The sequence below is a fragment of the Martes martes genome, assembly GCF_963455335.1.
Source record: "Martes martes genome assembly, chromosome: 17".
NCBI classification, from domain to species: domain Eukaryota; kingdom Metazoa; phylum Chordata; class Mammalia; order Carnivora; family Mustelidae; genus Martes; species Martes martes.
The window spans coordinates 40,321,712-40,343,888 of record NC_137905.1 but is presented as its reverse complement, the minus strand read 5'-3'; the positions used below and the strand labels follow the sequence as shown (position 1 = coordinate 40,343,888).

At 43.9% G+C, this 22,177-nt stretch overlaps 1 protein-coding gene across 1 annotated transcript in view; it reads right to left on the bottom strand.

Moving 5' to 3' along the window:
* TDRD12 (tudor domain containing 12) overlaps positions 1-22,177 on the bottom strand; it is a gene marked incomplete at its 5' end in the record, with an annotated part of 65,524 nt that overhangs the window by 32,039 nt on the left and 11,308 nt on the right. Inside the window, 9 exons of the mRNA XM_080827968.1 lie at positions 20-80; positions 2,032-2,112; positions 5,088-5,164; positions 6,036-6,130; positions 12,214-12,306; positions 12,846-13,035; positions 16,304-16,389; positions 17,592-17,647; positions 20,332-20,451. Coding sequence (XP_080684094.1) covers positions 20-80; positions 2,032-2,112; positions 5,088-5,164; positions 6,036-6,130; positions 12,214-12,306; positions 12,846-13,035; positions 16,304-16,389; positions 17,592-17,647; positions 20,332-20,451 — 859 coding nt within the window. The remainder of the gene's footprint in view (positions 1-19; positions 81-2,031; positions 2,113-5,087; positions 5,165-6,035; positions 6,131-12,213; positions 12,307-12,845; positions 13,036-16,303; positions 16,390-17,591; positions 17,648-20,331; positions 20,452-22,177) is intronic.

Below are 22,177 nucleotides of genomic sequence, written 5' to 3'. Positions count from 1 at the left end.
TTCTGTAGGATTGTCATACCTGCTGCAGATCAGAGATGCCATCAGCTCTCAAAGGATCAGGATTTAAAAACTGCAACAATCTATAAAGTAGTGAAAAGGGCAATGTGAAGGAAAAAGGAGTGTTAGTATTTCTTCAACTGAGTTATAATCTTAATTCTTCCTTGACAGAGATAAAATGAAACATACGGCTGGGCCTTAAGCTGTGCACACCCACTTATGTGCAGATTACGGCCCAGTACTAAAAACGTACTTTCTCTTATGATTTTCTTGGTAACATTTTTTCTCCAGTGTACTTCATTTTAAGATGACAATATGTATATGCAAAACATACAAACACATGTTAACTGACTACGTTATTGGTAAGGCTTCTGGTCAACAGTAGGCTATTAGCGTAGCTAAGTTTTGGCAGGGGTCACAAGTTATACGCAGACGTTTAACTGTGTGGGAGGTCAGCACTCCAAATGTCCATGTTGTTCAAGGGTCAACCATATATCCCAAGGCATAGCTATGAAATTACTGCTTGTCCCCTTTTGTCCTGTTTTTTGTGCTGCAAAGGCCACAGAGGTCAGGTCAGTACAGTGCTTGCCCCTGAACCCTGGCCCCCGGGCCGTGGCCACAGCACTGTCAATCCCAGGAACACCTGTTCTGAACATGAAGAAAGACTGCATGATCACTGGGTGATCTCACATTGCTGAGAAACCCACCGCTTTCTCCCTTCTGTGCCATAATCTTGAACCACAGGCAGAGTAACTGCCATAGTTGAATCAATGGGTCCTAAGTAAAAGGCATTTCACCCAAGAGGAGAGAAAAATACTACATTTTAATATAAAAGTAGAAGGCAAGAGAGTATCTCAGGGTGACTTTTCAAGTTATAATTTAATGTAATGAAAATAAGAAATGAGCTGCATGGGTAACACAAGGTCTCTCGTTCCAGGAAAACCATCACATGCAGCCCCACGGCCTCTGGGGAGTAACGTCGAGGACTCCCTGGGAGGAGGGGGTCAACACAGCTGCCCCGATAGCCACCCCCAGATCTGTGGGCTCCAGGGCCACCTCCACAGCCCCTGGCCCAGGTTCCAGGAGGCAGGCAGCCCAAATGGCGTTGCAGTCAATGCCCTCCCCGCAGTCATCCCAGGCTGATCAGTGGATACAGTGCGACCGACACAGCTCTCAACTGTCGCAGATTCCGGGCCACTGTGGTGACTTCGGAGCAGCCAGTTACTTGGGATATAGTGTTTTTAGGCTGGTATGGTAAGAAATCATAAACATGAGTATGAGAATGTTTCAGGGCTTAAACAAGTATGAAATAAAGTTACTACTCTACTGGTAACAACTCGTCAGTGAATATTTCTTTGTCAATCTGATGAGACGAAACAAAACAAAACAAAACCCCCCCAAAACCAAAAAACCACCACCTAGTTCCATACTGCAAGTAACTAGTCTCTCCAGCCCGTGGAAGACCCCATTAGCACGAGAGAACTGGGAAGGTAGCAGACGCAAACCCACAGAAGATCAACAGCCCCAGAGACCAACCGTATCTAAATTGCTTCATAAAACTTAACCAAGAGAGGGGTGCCTGGGTGGCTCAGTGGGTTAAAGCCTCTGCCTTCAGCTCAGGTCATGATCCCAGGGTCCTGGGATCGAGCCCCGCTTCGGGCTCTCCGCTCCGTGGAAAGCCTGCTTTCTCCTCTCTCTCTGCCTGCCTCTCTGCCTACTTGTGATCTCTGTCTGTCAAATAAATAAATGCAATCTTTAAAAAAAAAAAAAAAAAAACTTAACCAAGAGAATAAGGATCAGAACGGGAAGGCAGAAAATGACTATGTACAGTGAAACAAAGATTTTACAAGAAAAATCTACCCTAGTGAACAGGAAAAATAATTTCAAAGCCTACAGCAGACACTGTAGGTGTATTTTCCACATGGGAACGCAAGTTTGAAATAAATAATAAAATCATATGTAAAATTTTTCCTGCTTATAATTTTATTACAATTATTTCAATAAAACATTTAGAACAAGGAAAAAAATTCATACTTCACACAGCCATTCTTCTCATTGTGTTCTTTCTTCTCGGCCAACCTAAGTGGTTTCTCATTTGGCTTCTGACATAAAGCACTAGGAACCAAAAAACATTCATTAGAATCTCTGAGCCCTTGGGGCGCCTGGGTGGCTCAGTGGGTTAAGCCTCTGTCTTCAGCTCATGATCTCAGGGTCCTGGGATCGAGCCCCACATTGGGCTCTCTGCTCAGCAGGCAGCCTGCTTCCTCCCTGCCTCTCTGCCTACTTGTGATCTCTGTCTGTCAAATAAATAAATAAAATCTTTAAAAAAAAAAAGATTTTATTTATTTATTTGACAGACAGAGATCACAAGTAGGCAGAGAGGCAGGCAGAGAGAGAGGAGGAAGCAGGCTCCCTGCTGAGCAGAGAGCCCGATGCGGGGCTCGATCCCAGGACTCTGGGATCATGACCTGAGCTGGAGGCAGAGGCTTTAACCCACTGAGCCACCCAGGCGCCCCAATAAATAAAATCTTTAAAAAAAAATTTCTAAGCCCATTTGCCCCAATCCTGAAAATGGGAGAAAACTCCCAGTAAGTAGCACAAATGAGTGAGTCCCTCTACATAAGTAGATCTATTTCTGTGAGAACACTCTGTCCTCTAAGGATAAAAACCACACTGAGGGGGACTGCATAAGGCCTCCACAGCCCGTCTCTCGTCTGACCTCAGCTGGAAACTCCACGTAAAGTGCAGAACCAAAGGGGAGAGAAACCGCCAGCATCGTGGAGAATTCCCTGGGATTTTATACTCCTTTGTCTCCTGGTGTTGGCTTGAGGCCGGCCCCGGACACAGAACCACACAGTGGCTGCTGACACGAAGCACTGAGAGAAACCCTCTATTTCAAGCCAGAGAAGCAGGAAGGGGAGCCACAGGCCAGACAGCTACACCAACTGACTTCTCTTTTCCCTTTTCCTCTCCTGGCCCTGCCCAGAGGCCAGCTCAGTCATGCTGCTGCAGTGATGACAGGGGGCTGTCACCCCAAACTCCCTCTCTCTAAAGGATCTGGGAAATGGGCCCCAGGATCCATAGACATGGGGGAACCTTGATCTTTTTCCTTTCTTGTTTACAATGCTGTTTTGCTCCACAAGCGGCGCCAAGCACACAGAACTGTATAGCCATTTCTCCATGAAAAGCTACCACCTACTTGGACAGAGGAAGCATCTAGAAAATGGTCAATGTGAAGAATATCTTGGAAAAAAAAGAGTGTGCTGGGGGGGGGGGCATCCCTGTCTATGAGGTCCCAGGCTTGCCTCATGTCTGAGCACATTCAGAACAGACCCCAAGCAAAGCTGCAGTCACCACCCAAACGGAGCCAGAACCTGGCACCTGAATGGGGTCCCTGACTTACCACTAAAATAAACAGAAACACCATGGCCAGCATTGTCCAGAGGATTTGAATAGAAACCAGGGTTTCACACCATAATATTCAAAATATCCAGAATACAACACACAAAGAGCCAGAGAAACCTGATCTACTGTCAAGGGAGAAGACGACCAGTAGGTGGGAACCCCAGGATGGCAGACAAGTGGAAAGTGTCATGTACTTTAAAGCAGCTGTTACATCCTTGATCCTGAAGAGAGGGAGGGATGAGCACTCTTGAGTGCAACAACTATAGTTCTCAGCAAAAAAATACAAACTATAAAAAAAAAAGACAAATTTTAGAATGGAAAAATACGATACATTAAATTTAAAAATTCAGCAGATGTGCTAAATAGCAGGACGGAGAAGACAGAAGGTTCAATTAAGTTACAGATACCTTAGCAGAATTACTGCTCTGGAGAACAGCAAGGAAAAAGGGTAAAAGAAAAAAAATGATCCAAGACTCAGGGACCTTTCAGACAATATCAAAAGGTGTGCTACTTGTCTCATCAGAGTCTCAAAAGGACGGGAGAAAGAGACACATGCAGACAACTCCTGTACAGTAGCAGCTGAATCTGATGCAAGACAGAAACCTACACATGAAGAACCTTAATGGGCACCAAGCACAAGAACCAGACAAGAGAGAAACTACACCGAGGCATATATAGTTAAACTGCTCAAACCGGAAACAAACAGAAGAATCTCAAATGCAGTCAGAGGAGAAAGACATGCTGCAAACACGGGAACAAAGAAAAAGAGGACAGTAGCTTTTGCACTGGGAATCATGCAGCAAGCAGACAGTACGCCAGTACCTTTAAAATACAGGGAAAAAAGAACGGCCAACCTAGAATTCTATACCCAGCAAAAATACCCTTTTTTCAAAAATGAAGCTGAAATAATTTTTCCAGACATATAAACGTCAAAAGAACCCATCACCAGCAGATCCGCAATACAATCAACAGTAAAGGCAGTTTTTCAGGGACAAGCTCGATACCGGATGGGAGATCTGGATCCACACATACAGTGAAAAGCACTGATGGCAACCACACAGGCAAACACCGAAAGTATTTCCCTTTCTTTTTATTTAAATCTCTTGAAAGACCACTGACTATTTAGATACAAATGATACTAGAGCCAGGCCATATAAAGAACATGCAAATGAAACGTAGGACGGATGACACGAGCATACAGCCCAGGAGGGGAGGAACGGAGCACACAACGTTAAGATCTTACACCATTTGTGACATGGTGCAATAGTACGACTTCTCTGTGATTTCACAAACATCAGCCTGCCACTTGATGTGGACAGGTTTACGGTCAAAGCCTCGGACACTCATCAGCAGCCAGTCTCTGCCCTCCACCACCGTGCACTACCACCTGGCCTGCACATACCAGCCTTTACAGCAGGACAATTCCACTGCACCGGTCTCACAGAAACAACTTTGTCCAACAAGGTAACAAAGAGACCCTACGGTCACTACCAATTTTTGGTTAGCTGTGCTACTAACCAGTTGTTCTATGCTTTTCTTTTAAATTAATATAGGTTGAATCAAAATTTCCAGGGACGCTCTTTACTGAAAATGAATTCTTTCCTATCACCAATCATACAGAACACCATGTAAGACAATATTGCCCTCATGCATCTATTCAATGACACTGAATTTTCAAATCATACCTCATGGCAGGTACATCTGGCTCAGCATATATGGTTATTCCCCTCTTTGTTGGCCAGTACACGGAGGATTCAACACACTGTAAAAAAAATTTTTTTAGAAAGAATATGTATGCTACAAGATACATATTCTTATGGAGCTAAAATTCCATGGGAATCATTCTCATAAACAACCATCCCAGATCATTTTCAAGCAACACAGACATGGACAAAGAATTGGATAATGTGATCATGCCACTGCTCCAACCACTACATTAAGAATCCAAGTATCAAGCAGTCGGCACTTCAGATACTCAGCATGTCCTGATACATAATACAGATAAATAATTGTAAATTGTAAATACCAGTACAAATACTGATAAATAACTACAGATACAGCATGTCCTATAATTATTTCACTTGTCTTGCCCAAGGACTGGAAAGACAGGTTAGACTTGAACTATTAGATTGTCCCATAATCTCGGGTTTTCATACCCTTGTTAAATGAGCATAAATACCCAATCTTTTTTTTTTTTTTTTTTTTTTTTTTTTTTTAGATTTTATTTATTTATTTGTCAGAGAGAGAGAGAGAGTGAGCACAGGCAGACAGAGTGGCAGAGGGAGAAGCAGGCTCCCTGCAGAGCAAGGAGCCCGATGTGGGACTCGATCCCAGGACGCTGGGATCATGACCTGAGCCGAAGGCAGCCGCTTAACCAACTGAGCCACCCAGGCGTCCCTATAAATACCCAATCTTGAAGAAAAGCTCCTAGGCCAGGAACAAGAGGGAATCTGGAGTTCTCTTGTTCTTTTGAATTAGAGCAAACACACAAACTATATTTCTTCCTGAAAGACACTACCATAGCCAAGGAATTCTTAATAGAAAACATACTTTGGTTCCTAAATTTCAAACAAGAATATACTAAAATTAACATTGTATGAACTTTATACCTCGTGGACATTTTAAAATACAACCTTATTTATATCTTTCAAGGAGATGTGCTGTTGTTCCTTTTCAGACTTTTTTCTTGGTGAACCTCTCAATGAATCCCTACATTTTATAGTTCTATCTGCAAAACAAAAAGTGAAAAAGACCTATCTTAGAAAGTGCTATTAATAGAAAATGATTATAAACTCAAAAGTATAATCATAAAAACCTTAATACATGAAATTTTTATGGAATAGGGTTTTGAATTAAACTTTACTTGAGGAGATTAAATTTAAAAATTTTGTTTCAACCCTTGTCACATTAAAAGATGTTTAAATAATTCCTTTACTGGTTTACAAGCAAATAAACTGGATTTACTTTCCCAACTTGACAGACCATATTTTTCAAAGAGGGCCACAACATGTCTCCCAACATATATGCTCTTCTTACAATTTGACACTGACATGTGTCCCGCTGAGAAATGGGCTCTGTACTGCCATCCCATGAGCCACGGGGTGGGGGGGGGCAGTTGTAAACAACATGGAAGTGGGGTCATGTTACTTCAAAGCTAGTCAGCCAAAATGCCAGGTACTTATGACCCATCCTCTTGAATGCTGTCGAAACCCAGCATGCTGGGAAGAAGCTGAAACAGCCCCATGGAAAGGTCACTATAGGTATTTCAGATTAGCGCCCCAATCATGGTCCCAGCTAAAGGCTAGAGTCAGCTGCCAGAGATGTCACTGCGTTAAGTTTCAAATGAATCCATCTGCTTCATCACCGCCAGCCCCCGGGTCTCCCCAGCTGAGGCCCCAGAAACTGGGGAACTGAGACAAACCCTTTGTGTTGTGCCCACTCTGAATTCCTGACCACAGAATCCATACATGATATAAAATGGTTTACACGACTAAACATTATCAAATGTTTGTCACAAAGCGATCAGAACCAGAGTATCAACTGTAACTGTTTAAGCAATGGTTTGTGATGACACCTGTGCATCTCACTTCTTAACCGCACAGCAGGCACAGAAGGCATTAGGAAGCAGGCGGAATCTGAGTAGCCAGCGGGCAGCAAAATTCTAAAGCAGACTCTTTCAAGTATCTTTATTCTTTAGGCCTAGATCTCATTTGGAAAAGTGACAAACACTGTTCCGTGAATCTGAATAATCAAGCAAGGTAATTACACTTGGGTAAAAACTGAGGCCTGATACAAAGAAAAAGAAAAGGACATCAATCCAGGAATCATTTTTTAGGATACTACACAAGCAATCCTGGAAAGTGTTCACACTAAGCATCAATAAGAGAAACACAACTGAAATGACAAGGTACACCTTTTATCTATTAAATAACATAAGTCACTAAAACAAATAGTAAAAACACTGGAAATGTGAGATGATATTGTAAACTGGTCTAATCTTTCTTTAAAGTAATTTGGTGCCCAAGCCTGCTTGTCATGGGATCTTGGGGTCTGAAAATACATTCTCTCTTCAGGGTGTTTCATTATAGCCAAAAATAAAAATTCTGCTCTGGATCCAGGAGTGAAGGTGATGGGCGAAATTTGCTCAGAGAATAAATGTCCATGCAACACAAGCTTTCAAACAAAACCACAAAGTCTACAAATCAATGTCATTATAAATGTTAAAAGGAAAAAAAAACAACAACCCACAAAGGTTTTGTCAGGCAGTAGAGATTCATACCTGAGGAAATGGAGATAAAAGAGCACCTGAAAAGAACTCTAAAATAAATATACTTAAGATACCCAAGAGATAAAAAGGATTCAGGTTCATGAAACAAACCAAGTGGATATAAAAAGATACACAGACATGAAAAAGAACCTATCAGAACTCCAGTGGCAAGAAAGAGTCATCAGATTGAAAATTCAAAGATGAAGTTAATATTAAGCTGAAAGCTAAGAGAAAAGCGGTAATTTAAAGAATTAAGAAAACCTTTCAAAATGAGTCCAGAGAAATAAAAAGTAAATGCAAAGAAAGCTATGAAAAACAGATGATAAATGAAGAAACACTAATCTACATCTAAGAGGAAAGAGGATAACATTTTTAAAAACATTAACATCTAATGCTTTTCAGAAATTCAAGTTAGACATGAATTCTACAATTAAAAAATTCCATGCGTTAACAAATAAATCTGAACCATCCACTCTTAGACACATTGTAAAGAAACTGCAAAATTATCAAGGATAAAGAGAAAAATCTAAAAAAAAAAATCAACAGAACACAGTAATTACTTACAAAAGAAAAACCAACAGATTGACGGATGAGGAGAAAATGAACCACTATCTCCACTGTTGGAGGAAAATAAAGAACAACCCTAGAATACCGTATCTGGTTTAACTATTAGCAGATGTTAACATCTATTACCCACAATCCCCTTCTGAAAGTACTAAAATATGTACCTGAGAAAGAAGAAAAATAAACCAGTTGTGGAAATAATAATCCTAATAACATTAATAACCTAATTTAAGATGGGAGCAGGGAAGCCAGAAGGGGGAGCTCTCAGGCTGCAGCAGCCCTCACAGCCCCTTGTGGACCCAACAGGAAGAGATGCACCTTGCATTTTCCAACAGGAATAAACCCAGAATTTCTCCTTGCCCAGCAACAGCCCAGCCAATGAGAGAATGTCACAACTCAGTCAATGAAAAGCTTTGGACTTTGGACACTTTGGACTTTGGACTTTGGACTCCCACTTTATTCCAACGGACTTTTTGTTTATAACAGCCCCTTCCAAGTCCCCCCTTTTCCTCTTTAAAAGAGCCACCTTCTCCTTTGTACTCTGGATCGCCACATTGTTTTGCTGTAGTTGCCTGTCCCAAACTATAATTCTCTAGTATTCCCAAATAAACCCATTTGTTGGTAAAATAACCGCCAGTTTTATTTTCAAGGTTGACTATATACACACACACACACACACACACACACACACACCCCTATATATATATACACACGTATATATACATATATATGTGTGTATATATATATATACATATATATATGTGTATATATATATATATGGCCATGTGTGCTGATGGATAAGTCAAATGAATGACAACAATGCAAAGTGCAAAGGACAAGAGGTAGGGATTAGGAATATTTTGTTATACTTGCACTGCGAAGTGGTACAGTGTTATCTAAAAGTGGACTCGGACTGGCTGTAAAAGCATATTGTAAACCCTAAGGCAACCACTAAAATAAGTGAAAAAGAAGTATAACCGATATGTTAAGAAAGGAAAGAAAACAGAATCATATAAAATGCTTAATTACAACTACAGATGGCACAGAAAGAGTGGAAGACAAAAACAGGAGCAAAACACAAGGGAATGAACAGAAAATCGTTAAAAAAAAAAGTCAATATTAATCCAACTCTACCAATAATCACTTTAAATGGCAATGGTCTAAATACACCAATCAAAGAGGTCGTCAGAGTGAACAAAAACCAGACCCAACCAACTGCATGTTGTCCACACTTCAAATATAAAGACAGAAATAAAGAGATGAAGAAAAATACACCATGCTAACACTAACCAAAGAAAGCTGAAGTAGCTACATTAATTTTAGACAAAGTGGAGTTCAGGACAAGAAGAATTATGAAGGATACAGGCATTAATTACATAGTGATAAAGGAATCAATTCTCCCAGAGGACCGAGCAGTCCTTAAGGCAGATGTGCCTAACAAGAGAGCATCACAGTATGGCCATAAAAAGACGTGAAAAATTTCAAAGAATACAAACTACACAATGCATGCTCTCAGACCATAATGGAATCAAACTAATTCAGAAACAAAAAGATAGCTGGGAAAATCCCCAAACACTTAGAGATTAAACAACACACTTCTAAATTACACTTGGATCAAGAAGAAATCTCAAGAAATTTAAAAATAGCTTAAACTAAATGAAAATTATGATACAGCTTATCAAAATTCGTGGGATGTAGTGAAAACAGTACTTGGAAGGCAACTTACAGCATTAAAATGTGTATATAAGACAAGACAGATCTCAAGTCGGATCTAGAAGCTATCCTCCTAGCTTGGAAATGGCTGCCCTCTTGTGTGTCCTCACATGGAGGAGAGGAAGCCCTCTGGTGTCTCCTCTTCTTAACAAGGGCACCAACCCTATTGGACTAGGGCTCCACACATATGAATACATAAAATATTTTTTTTAAAAAGAGTCTAGAACTGATAAGCCTAGAAATGGTAAATTATAACTGAAAATTAATTAATTGTAAAGGTTTCAAAATCTAGAGACAACCGTCCAAATAAAAAGGTAAAGGGAACGATAAAGGTTTACCTCTCAGGAACAGCCTGAGGTGAGAAGAGGCCGGAAAGAGAAAATTACTTCTCATCACTTTTCATTAGTTCTACACTATTTGATTGTTTAACCAAGTATTAACAAAGTATTATACTTTGATTTTAAAAACGTAAGACAATTTCAAAGAGAAGTACCAAAAAATACAGTTGAAATACCTTCTCACCACGATTACAAGGAAAAGGAAATCTGTGCTTGGGTAAGGAGCACCTAGTAATCTTGCTTTCACATGACCATCGGTTACATCTCCCATCAGCTTCCCTTTCCTTTACCATCAACCTTCTCCTTTTCAAAGACTCACACAATGGATCTTGACACTGACCATGGTAAGGAAAAGTGGGAAACGGTTACTGTCCAGGAACCTGGGGCTACTTAAACAAACAAACAAAAAAACAAAAAAAAAAACAAAAAAACCCATGACATATTCACATGATGGAAGGCTGGGCAGTGTCCGCACACAACATAAAATGCCTGGGGCTACTTAAACAAACAAAAAAACAAAAAAACCCATGACATATTCACATGATGGAAGGCTGGGCAGTGTCCGCACACAACATAAAATGCCTGGTGTTTCTCCTGCTCCAATAGGAGCGGGCATGTATTTTTATTTCCGTTTGTATTTCTTCCTTCAGTAACAGGGGCACATTTCAGGAGAAACGCTCAGCGGGGACCCCTACAGGAGACACATCAGAATAACGGGGGGGGGCGCAATGTGCCACGTGGGCCACAGGCCAGGTGCAGGGCCATGTCAGCTGGGTCTGTGGATCCCCCATTTAATCAAGTCACTGTGATGGGAACAGCGTCTCCCCCCATCACCCAGCAGGAGGGACACCAACATCCCATCTGTCTCACATCAGAGTTCATGTCCTTAAACTCACGTGATCCCGGACACGTGTGACCTAGAAGTTCATCCATACGTTAACTGAAAAACACTCCACAGAGGTATGTATGGAATCCAACTTCTGTGAGATAAAAATGTCACACACAACCCTCAGGAGCGGAGAACTCTGGAAAGCAAGACCCTAACATTTCAGTAAGTAGCTATTAAAAACGACAGGTTTTTAAACCTTTGATTATCTGTATTTTTCTACGATAAACAACATTACCAAAGGAATTAAACAAAACACTAACTGTAGAGAATAATTTTGAAGGCAAAAGCTTTAACTTAGTTGAGGTTTACAACGTTCCGTGTGTGAAACACTCGGTGTACCCACGCCCAACGGAAGAGGCAAGTGGTGCAGGAATTACCAGAGTGTGCCCGAGAATCAAAGGGGCTGGCAGAGCCCACTCTAGTCCAACAACTGCAGTCCGTTACGTACCTTGGAGATACGGAGTTAAACACTAGGTGTTCCTACCCTCCTAAATGCCTCTTGCTTTTATATGCCCTACTGCTTAAAATAAAAATCACTCACAAATCCATACATACACTCTGAGAACACGTAATCATCACTTACGTATGGCTAGGCTGGAATAAATCAGCTCTGCACATAAACATATGTTATGTGTGTTCTTTACAGTAAAATCCTCCAAGTGAGGGGCCGCCAGGGTGGCTTAAGTTGATTAAGTGTGCAACTCATGATTTCAGCTCAGGTCACGATCTCATGGGTCGTGCACAGGACTTGGCTCTGCGGGGAGTCTGCTTGGGATTCTCTCCCTCTGCTCCCCACCCTAGCCGGCTCTGCTCACATGTGCACACACTCTAATACATAAATAAATCCTTTTAAAAAATCCTCTAAGTAAGGACCACAAGGCCAGGTTATTTCTGTCAGCATCTGTATCATCAATTGGTTCCATGAGATTGAGAGAGAGAAAATCAGCACAGCTCTTCTACACAGCCCTTCTAATCTTTACAGAGTTGAGAGTGTTCTTTTATGCCAGCTATATATAAGTAAGGCACACAAGTAAACTTACCCAGGATCATAGCAGTCGGCCCAAGGTCACCAACAACACCCTTGGGCCACGGATGCTGGAGGGACTGAGCCAGAAAAGTTAAACCATGTGAATCTGACAGAAAGAACACAATTCAGGATTAAAGCATGAAATAAAACCCAAATGACAAATGCAAAACTCAGCGGCATACTCCTTCAGCTCCTGCTTTTGGTGGAAGGTCATGAGAGACCTAACTTGGGGCAGGAAAGCAACGTGAACGAGTGAAGGACAACAGAACTCAGAAGAAACACCTCTGATTGTTTCCACTGTCCATGGCGGTCTCTTCCCACATTTCCCTCCTAATAAACAGATCTTCTGAAAAGGGTCTAAAACAGTAAACATTTGACTTTGTTTGGGTAATATCTTTCAATAACAGGGACTTCTGAAAATTTAACTCCATGTTAAGAAGAAACTGAGGACAGTTTTTCCCCATTCTCGTAAAAGCAAACGAGCAGGTCAGGACTTCAAAGCCTGTCACACACCCACCAGGCTTAAATCAATAGTCCAAGTCCCTGCCTGCATGTGGGGAAAGGTTTGTACGACACATCAGTACGACAAGATTCGTATAAATAAGACAGTTTAAAAGAAACACATATTGGTGAGAATCCACTCACTTTCCATTCCTTGACGATCTTTTCCTTGTAAGAGCATTGGCCAGAGAGTGAGTGCTGGATTGAGTCTCCTGGAGAAGGATGCTGACTTCATACTCAATCTTGATTTCTCCACAGAATCAATGTTTTTATTCTCCTTGGGTGATATGTAACGAGCAAAGTTCTTCGCAACCAGATCGTCATTAACACAGACCTGCACAATTTGCAACATTTCATGAACAAGACAAATAGAGTCAAGTGACTGTTCAGAAAATATCCCAAACTTAACCCCAAATTTCAATCTTCAGAAAAAATTATTTTATAGAACATAATCTGATAGAAACTGATCTCTTGACTCCTGCTCTGGTAATAGTGGACTAGATACTTCTGGCCAACGCTCCTGGTAAGAAAAAGAGTAGAATCTGTATAAAATGTAAGAAATATCTTCTTGAACAAAGCATCAGGGAGCTAACATGACTTTGCCAGGCAAAGATCTAGGGGGATGACAAAGACAAAGCACCAATCATAAAAGGAAACCTGATAAAAATTCAAAATTTAAATTTTAGACTGTACCAAAATTTAAAAATTTTCACTCTTCAAAAGACACAATAAGACATGAAGGGCAATCCACAGACAGGGAGAAAATTTTTTTAAAATCTGGATGGAAATGTATCCAGAATATATAAAGAGCTCTCAAAATGCAATAAAAAGATGACAAACAACCCAACTAAAAAATGGGCAAAATACAATGGAATATTCCTCAGCCATAAAAAGATGAGATTCTTTATTTGCAACATGAATGGACCTAGAGGATAATATACTAAGTGAAATAAGACAAGCACCATATGATTTTACTTATATGTGGAATGTAAAAAACAAACGAATAACAAGCAAATAGCACCAACAGACCCATAAATACAAAGTACTGATGGAAGCCAGAGGGCAGGAGGGGGAGGGGGTGTGCAAAAGGGTCCAGTGTGGAAGGAGTAAGTCATGGGGAATAAAGGTTCAGTGGGAAAAGAGTCAATGGTATTGTAATGGTGTGTGGTGAGCACAGCATAAGGCACAGACTCATCCAACCACTCTGCTGTACACCTGAAACATCCTGTATCAACTTTACTTCCATTTAAAAAGTTATCCGGGGCACCTGGGTGGCTCAGTGTGTTAAGCCTCTGAAGTCCCTGGTTCATAAAAGAGAAGTCTTCTTCAAGGCAACTGGCTGGCTCAGTCAGTTAAGTGTCTGCCTTTGGCTCAGGTCATGATCCCAGGGTCCTGGGATCGAGCCCCACATCAGGCTCCCTGCTCAGTGGGGAGCTGCTTCCCCCTCTCTCCCTCTGCCTGCCTCTTTGCCTACTTGTGATCTGTGTCAAATAAATACAATCTTTTTTAAAAAAAAGTTATCCAAAAAATGGGGTAAAGATCTGAATGCACACTTCATCAAAGAAGACACATAGATTGCAAATAGCATATGAAGAGATACTCACTGTTGTAAGTCATTAGGGAAATGCAAAGTTAAGCCACAATGATACCCCAGTACACGCCCATCAAAGTAGCCATCCAAGCACTGAAGTGGACGTGAAGAAACTGGGGCTCTCATCCACTGCTGACCGGACTGTACAACAGTTCACTGCTTTGGAAAACCCATCTCGCAGCCCCTTACTACCTACAATCCCATCCAGAAATTTGACTCCTAGGCACTCACCCAAGAAAAACGAATGCAAGGGTTCACAGGAAGAACTGTACATGAATATTCATACCAACTTCATTTATAACAGCCCCAAACTGGCCACAACTCAAATGTCCACAAGATATGAGCAGGTAAATCCACTCTAATACGTCCAGACAAGAGAAGAGTATTTAACAATACAAAGGACAAGGGATATATGCTAAAAATAACTTCGCTGCATGAAAGAAGCCAGGCCAAGAAGAGAAAAACCCTGGGAAATCCTTGTGCTTCCTTAGGGAGCTGGAAAAGGATGCCGGGCCCCGTTTTTCTGGCAGTGATGACCTCACACATCTGCCGTATGTTCGTTCTGCTAACAAGTGTACCCTTCACACTCCCCCACCCAAAGTACAGCCACAGAGGGAAAGAGACCTACTCGAAAACCAAGAAGAGAGAAGGAGGTCAACAGAGAAGTTTAAAGGTGTTTCACCAGACGGTCCAATTGCCAGCATTTTGTTATTTTTACCAAACTGCAAAATAAGCAATGAAAAGCCACAGGTGAAACTGACAAGGCCGTGGGAGATCCCAAAATGCGCCACAAAGAATAACAAACAAACCTTACTGCAAATGAGTAACATCATCACAGTGAAGGAGGGAGGGGAAGAAACAAACTAACCTAAGTAACTTCAGAATACTGTTTTGGCTGCATGCTTTTGCCTTCAGACAAACTGCTTTTTCACAGGAATCATGGGTTAGCAATTCTGGAATTATTTTATGTGACTATTAGGATTAATCAAATTAAGTATATCTAACAAGAGCAGGTTTCTCACTGCTAGAAACATGTGTCAAGATAAGTAACGGGGAATGAGAGGTACAAGATCTCCATTTTTTTTTTTTTTTTTTTTTGAGAGAGAGAGAACGAGTGCACACATGCATGAGCTGGGGAGGAGAGAATCTTAGGCAGGCTACACACCCAACATGCAGCCCGAGAGGGGGCTTGATCTCACAACCTTGAGCCACAATCAAGAGTCAGACGCTGAGCCACCCAGATGCCCTGATACCAGAGCTCTTAATACATGTACAGACAGACAGATCCAGGCATCAATCTGTGTTGCCACGGGCGACTCCACATACATGTACTTCCTGTCTGTGGAGAGGGCCTACAACCACTGACACCCCAGCAGCAGGAAGCACATCTCATGCCCCTGTTTTGCTATCTGGACACCACTCTTCTTGGAGAAGTGGTTGATTCTAGGGCTGGGCTGGAGAACAACAAAATTAGCACAAAGCATCTGTGGCACCAAAAATAGTAAGTTCCCAGCGATGATGGGGCACAGTGAAAGGACACGCAAGCCACTTTGAAGAAGCTGCTAATGGCCAAATCTGGGATGATCTGAAGAAAATAATGACAGTAATGGAGTCTACTCCCTAAAGTAAAACCAACAGCCAAGAGTCCACACTAAGGTATATTACTGAACCAATTAGTAAATGGGGGATGGGCCAGTTCTTTACAGAGTTCCAAATGAAAATGGAGAAGGCCTGGGGCGCCTGGGTGGCGCAGTCCATTAAGCGTCCGACTCTTGGTTTCACATCACGATCCCGGGGTCATGAGATCAGCCCTGCGCTGCTCTCTGCACTCAGCATGGAGCCTGCTGAGGTTCTCTCCCCCGCCCCTCCCCTCACTCCAAAAGAAACAAAAAAACAAAAACCTTCCACGCTGTGTGAATGGCATTCTTTTCCTTGGTGTTTACTTTGTTTTGTTAAAATAAAAAATTTAAATAAGGATAAATCATTTCTGAAATACAATTCTTCCACTCACTTTTTCATTTTTTATAGTTGCATAAAGGTAGACCTCAAAAGCATCTTCTTCCACGGCACATAATTTGGCTTCCACCTGGGTGGTTGCTAAATAACATAAGTGAAAAAAAAAATCAGCTGATACTGAAACAATTATATTCCACCTAATCACCTGTGCTGACCACCTGGGGTCACGCAGGGTCACCAGAGCCAAGGCTGGAGCAGCAGCCGTCTGCAGGTGGGTGAGCAGAGAAGAAGGCTCTCCAGGGTGAAGTCGAAATCGGCACATACCCTCCACCCCCAACTCCACAGCTGCTGCCTCCCGCCCCCACAACACCTCCGCCAGCTGTTCTTGGCCCTCTTCCCTTCCAGCGACTCCCAAATCCACTTCCCGCTCAGTCTTTCACCCGAGTCCGTTGCTCCCTGCAAACACCCCATCAGCTCAGCAACTCGGAACCCAGCACCCACAAAGCAGCTCTGGGCAAAGGGACCCTGCAGGCCCTGGGCCCTGGGCTCAGTCCTTCGCTTCACAGCTGTCCCTGTCCCTTCTCAGGGAGGAGGCTAGACTCAGAGAAGGCTGCAGGGAAGTCGCAGGACAGGATGCCATCCCAGGTGCTCTGCTCCCTCCAGCACACCCCGCCCCTCCCGGGCTCACAAGGTCGGAGACCCAAAGCCAGAGGCCCTCCCAACCTCCCATTTCCCCCCAGGGGCCCAGCATCGGGCTATTCCTCTGGCCAGAGAGCGGGGTGGTGGAGGAGACAAGCCAGCACCCCAGGCATTTCACACCCACTTCTCCTTAGAGCAGCCCAGACGGCCAGTACAGGGACTTGGCCCCCGTCTGCCGGGGGTCAGGACAGACGGCAGGTGAAGCTGTACTTCACTGGCAGTGATAGACAATACAGACAGCATGCTGCACAGCTGCTCTGAGACAGGCTGCACATCCGAAACTGGCAATAAAGCTCACGACACCATCAGTATCCACGAGAAAAGCTCAGCTTCCATCACCTGTTGCTTCGGGAAACACACGTGCATTTGGCAGGGTCCAGCTCCCATGCAAACGAAGGGCCCCTCAGCTGAACAGCCCCTTTCTCCTTTCAACTCTCAATACCGACGTCCACATCCACCCCCAAACTCTTACGGGTGCAGAGTCGCTGTGACACAGGGCGGGAGGAGTCCCAGGTAACAGATGAACCCCATGAGGAGGGGCCAGAAGCTGAACGCACCCATCTCAAACCCCCTTGCCAACAGAAAGACAAACCGGCTTGGGCATCAGTTCAAAGCAGGCTGCGACGACAATGCACCTGCCTCACCTTTTAGGATGTTCTGGAAGTACTGAGTAGCTGCGCTGTCCCACTTCTTGGTAGGTCTGGAACAGTAAACAGATGCAACCTTACCAAATAAAAATCAGAGGCTAGGACACCAACACCACCTCGTAAGCCATGCGCTGGACGTTCCTGACATTACATGCTGAACATATGATGCCTGGCTCCGCTTTGGGGGTGATAATCCCACCCGCACCCCACAATGGGCTCCCCTCACCACTGCCGCCTGCACCCAGCACAGAGACTAAGAACAGGTCCATCCTGGGGCTTCCTGAGCAGCCCGTGCCTGTCACCAGGGCATCACCTGTCCCAGCACTGGTGTCTCCAGTGACCCAGGACCTCTCTCCCCAGCCAAACACAACGCCCCGGGGGCAGGAACACTGTGCACACAGGCTGGCACAGAGCAAGGGCTCCATCTGTGCTGGGGAGACCAACAGGGAAAGAGAGGCTGTGGGAGAGCCACCGGCCAGTGTCTAACGGTATGCCTGCCGACATCTGTCCTCTGTCTCCCACATTCTATCATCTTGCCCTTCCCGGTGCTCTGGGAAGGAAATCGTAAGAAGAGCTGTAGGCAGTGGAAGACGAAGAGAAACCAGTATTCTGAAGCAAGGAGCAATAACAACATAATAAATGTTAGAGTGTTAGGTTTTTACATTTCTCTGCTGGTTTGATTTCCCAAATCAATGATGGTTTGATGCCACCATCATCCTCTAAGGGCTGCTTTAAGGATTAAATGAATACATAAAGCCCCTAGCCCCACGCCTAGGTGAAGGTATTTTATTTTAAAAAGATATTAAGCACATTACTTCAAGAAAATCACAAAGGATTCCTAAAAGTTAAAAAAATTACATCAGCGGTTCTAAACCCTTGGTACACACAAAGAAATTACCTAGTTTAAAAAAAAGAAAAGGAAAGAAAGAAATGAAGTAAATTTCTAATAAGAAAATGGACCAAGAGAAAAATCAATCTAGGCTATCCACAGATAAACCATTCATTGAGTCAAGGTGTGTGTGTGTCTGTCTGTCTGCCTGTCTCTCTCTCTCTCTCTCACACACACATACACACACACACACACGAATAACCCCATGAAGAGATACCTAACTTTACAAGTTAGAGAAATACAAATTAAAACAAAATACCATTTTCACACAGCAAACAAGCAAAAGAGGAAAAGCTCGATGACAGGCAACGCTGTGTGAAAAGCAGTTGCTCTCTGTACCCCAGTGATGGGAACATACACCGCTAGTCCTTCTGGAGGGCCACTCGGCAAAATCTATGATCCCCGTAATACACATATTGAGACAGACAATCTAGATCAACTGCCCACACGAAGGGATGACATGTATCTGCACGGAGGGTGTGTCCATGGCTGGAGAATGTGGTCATGCAGAGGGGGCGAGAACAAGGGGGGCCGCTGAGGGAGAGCTGGGCGTGGACAGACTGGCACCAGAGCCAGCCCTGGGGGGTGAGCAGCTGGCTGTTCTGGAAGAGGGACAGGTGGGAGGCAGGGGTTGCTGCTGTGTGAGGGACCCACTTTTCCAGAGTCTCTGAGGGTGGAGAGGGTGTGGGGGGGCCGCAGGGAGCCTGGCAGGGCACGCTGGCATCAGCAGCACAAGCAGGCTCAGCGTCTATTACTGCAGCTTCTGAGGCCGGCCACAGGGCCATGTGCTTACCATCTCAAGGGAATGATAGGTGCTGGGGGGAGCAGGGAGGGAGAATGGAGGGTCTCCATAGATCCTGCAAAAGCATTCATAAGAGGGTTGCCTTCCAAGTTCAGAGAACAAAATGCAACATCACCGGGACATGCAAGTTAAGGGGGAACTGTGCTGTGCCCAGTGTTTCTTCCCTTAAACCCATAGTCCTGGGGGGAGCGGAGGGCCCCCCAGGACCTCAGGTAGCACTGAGTCCAGACAGCCATACCCCTGACACAGCAGTGTCCAGTGAGGGGACCCTGGTGAGTCCTTCACAAACACTGGCAAAGTGGCCCAAGACTAGGAAAACGGGGCAAAGACAGGGGCTGGCCGGATATGTGCATTTGGGCATGCATGTCCACATTTCCACACCATGTTTTATTTGGACTGATGCATATTCTTACAGGAATGTGCAGCACACAGTGGTCTGCAAACACTGCAGGTGGCTCTCAAGACAGGAACAGTTACATACAGCAAGAGCCAGTTATGTTCACCCCCAAAGTGTGACGGTAGAAGGCAGTACATGCACTAGGGAAGGGCTTCAGCATACTCTTGGGTTAAATCTGCAAATGACGTTGTAGGTTCTAATTTTCATGAAGGCTCCATACAAATGAACCCATATAAAGCACTGAATGAGGTCTGCAAGTTCAGAGCCTGAACAGGTCCCAGAAGCCGGGGGTGGGGGGGCTGGAAAAAAATGCAATGGACTTTTTTTTTTTTTTTTTAATGCTCCATGATCCTGTGTTCCAGCCTTTCTCTTTACGGTTAATTTATTACTTTTTGCAAATTAAAAGAAGTCACAAAGCACAGACCTCAGCCCCCCCCAAGACCCCTCCCTCGACTGCAGTCTGGAAGCGGGGGTGCCCCGAGACCTCCGCTCAGAGCCAGGAGCGACACACCAACTCCGAGGTCTCCTGAAGAACAGAGGTGCTTGGAATCACTTAGCGTCCTCAAGGGGAACGGATTCCACACAAACCTCAGACACTCAATTTCATACTTCTACTCCTGCTTCAGCATCCCCCACCAGCGGTACTTACACGATCTCAGCGCTGTCTTCACAGAAGTCAATGTGTAATGTGACAGGCTTCGTGCAGTACAGTCTGAATTTCTTCGCTCGGTAGGGAAGCTGCATAAAGGTTTCGACTGCAACTCTGATGCTTTGCAGTGAGACAGAAACATTTCCATTACAAAGCGGACTTCTATAGAGCAGATTTCTTTAAAGTACACTCCCCTGGTAACTGACATACCTAAAACACACCCAAACCAGTTCTTTCTGTTTCTAACACAGCCACCAGCAGCAGGGAGATTGGGAAGACCTGTGCCCCCGTCTTACTCTTCTCATATATAAAAGCAGAAGATGGGGGCGCCTGGGTGGCTCAGTGGGTTAAGCCTCTGCCTTCGGCTCAGGTCATGATCTCAGGGTCCTGGGATCGAGCTCCGCATGGGGCTCTCTGCTCAGCAGGGAGCCTGCTCCCCATCCCCCTCCCCTGCCTGCTCCTCTGCCTACATGTGATCTCTGTCAAATAAATAAATAAAACCTTAAAGAAAAAAAAAAAGAGTACATGCATGGATATTCAGAGTATCTTTGGCGTTAAAACTTCATGGAATAGGGGCTGAGGTATTAGAAAAATCATGTCTAACAAGACTCCTCAGACTAAGAAACACTAGAAAATAATGAACAAGCCTGTGAAGCCAATTCTACTTAAGATTTTTAAATTACAAATTTTAATACACAATCCCAATGAGTTTCTATAAATAAGCAGATATGCTGTGTTTTTTTAGATGTTTTTATAGTTAGTATTTATCAATTCTGCACCAAAAGTGAGGCTGAGATTTGGTAAGTCTGTTGCTCAGCACTTTTATTTCCATTCTTCAGGCCAACGACAGCCTGCCTGTGCGTACCATTTCGACAGAAGCAGATCTGGAAGCCCTGAATGGGCAGCCTCGCCACCTCGTCTCCAGAGTTCAGAAACAGGTGCCGGTTCTGAGTGCCCCTCAAGCCTCCCTGCACACTACTTAATCACGGGCTTCTCTTGCCCAAAACTCCGAATACTAAAAATCTTCCCAAACAATTAAACACAACATTTACTTTGATAACAAGGCTGGTTATAAAGGTACAGAATCACAAGCTACAAAGGCATCTACTTTTTTTCTTAAGTATCTGCGAATTCCCAATGTTTGAGAAGTCCTTCTGCCATGAAATGCTTTACTCTTACCACAAAAATACTCTTTTGGAAGAAGGGTCCTCATGTTAATTATTAAACTGATATCCTGGGGCGCCTAGGTAGCTCAGTTGTTAAGCATCTGCCTTTGGCTCAGGTCATGATCCCAGGGTCCTGGGATCGAGCCCACATTGGGCTCTCTGCTCAGCGGGAAGCCTGCTTCTCCCTCTCCCACTCCCCCTACTTCTGTTCCCTCTCTCGCTGTGTCTCTCTGTCAAATAAATTTTTAAAATCTTTAAAAAAAAATAAAAATAAAAAAAATAAACTGATATCCTCTTACTCTGGAACAGGAAACTATGGAAAAGTATCACAAACACAAAGGCTGATGTGTTGCTGGTGTTTTCTAACTAACTGTTAATGGGTGGTCCTGGAGCCAATGAGGGCCGCTTCGGAACCATCTCCTCACTCTGCTAAGGAAGAACACCAGGACTATTCTCCTGCTCTGCTCCCCTTACTTGAGGCTACACCAGCACCCACCCCTTCTGTGCGGACCAGACGACCTTCTGCCTCCAGGTAGGGTGTTTCCTGCAGCACAGCCTCCAGGAGGACACACTCCATCACAGGAACACGCTGGGAGGGGAGGCCGGGTGAGCACCTGCTCTGCCCAGGAAGGACGGTGGAAGGAGGGCCCAGCTGCCTGGGTCCTCACTGCGACCACCAG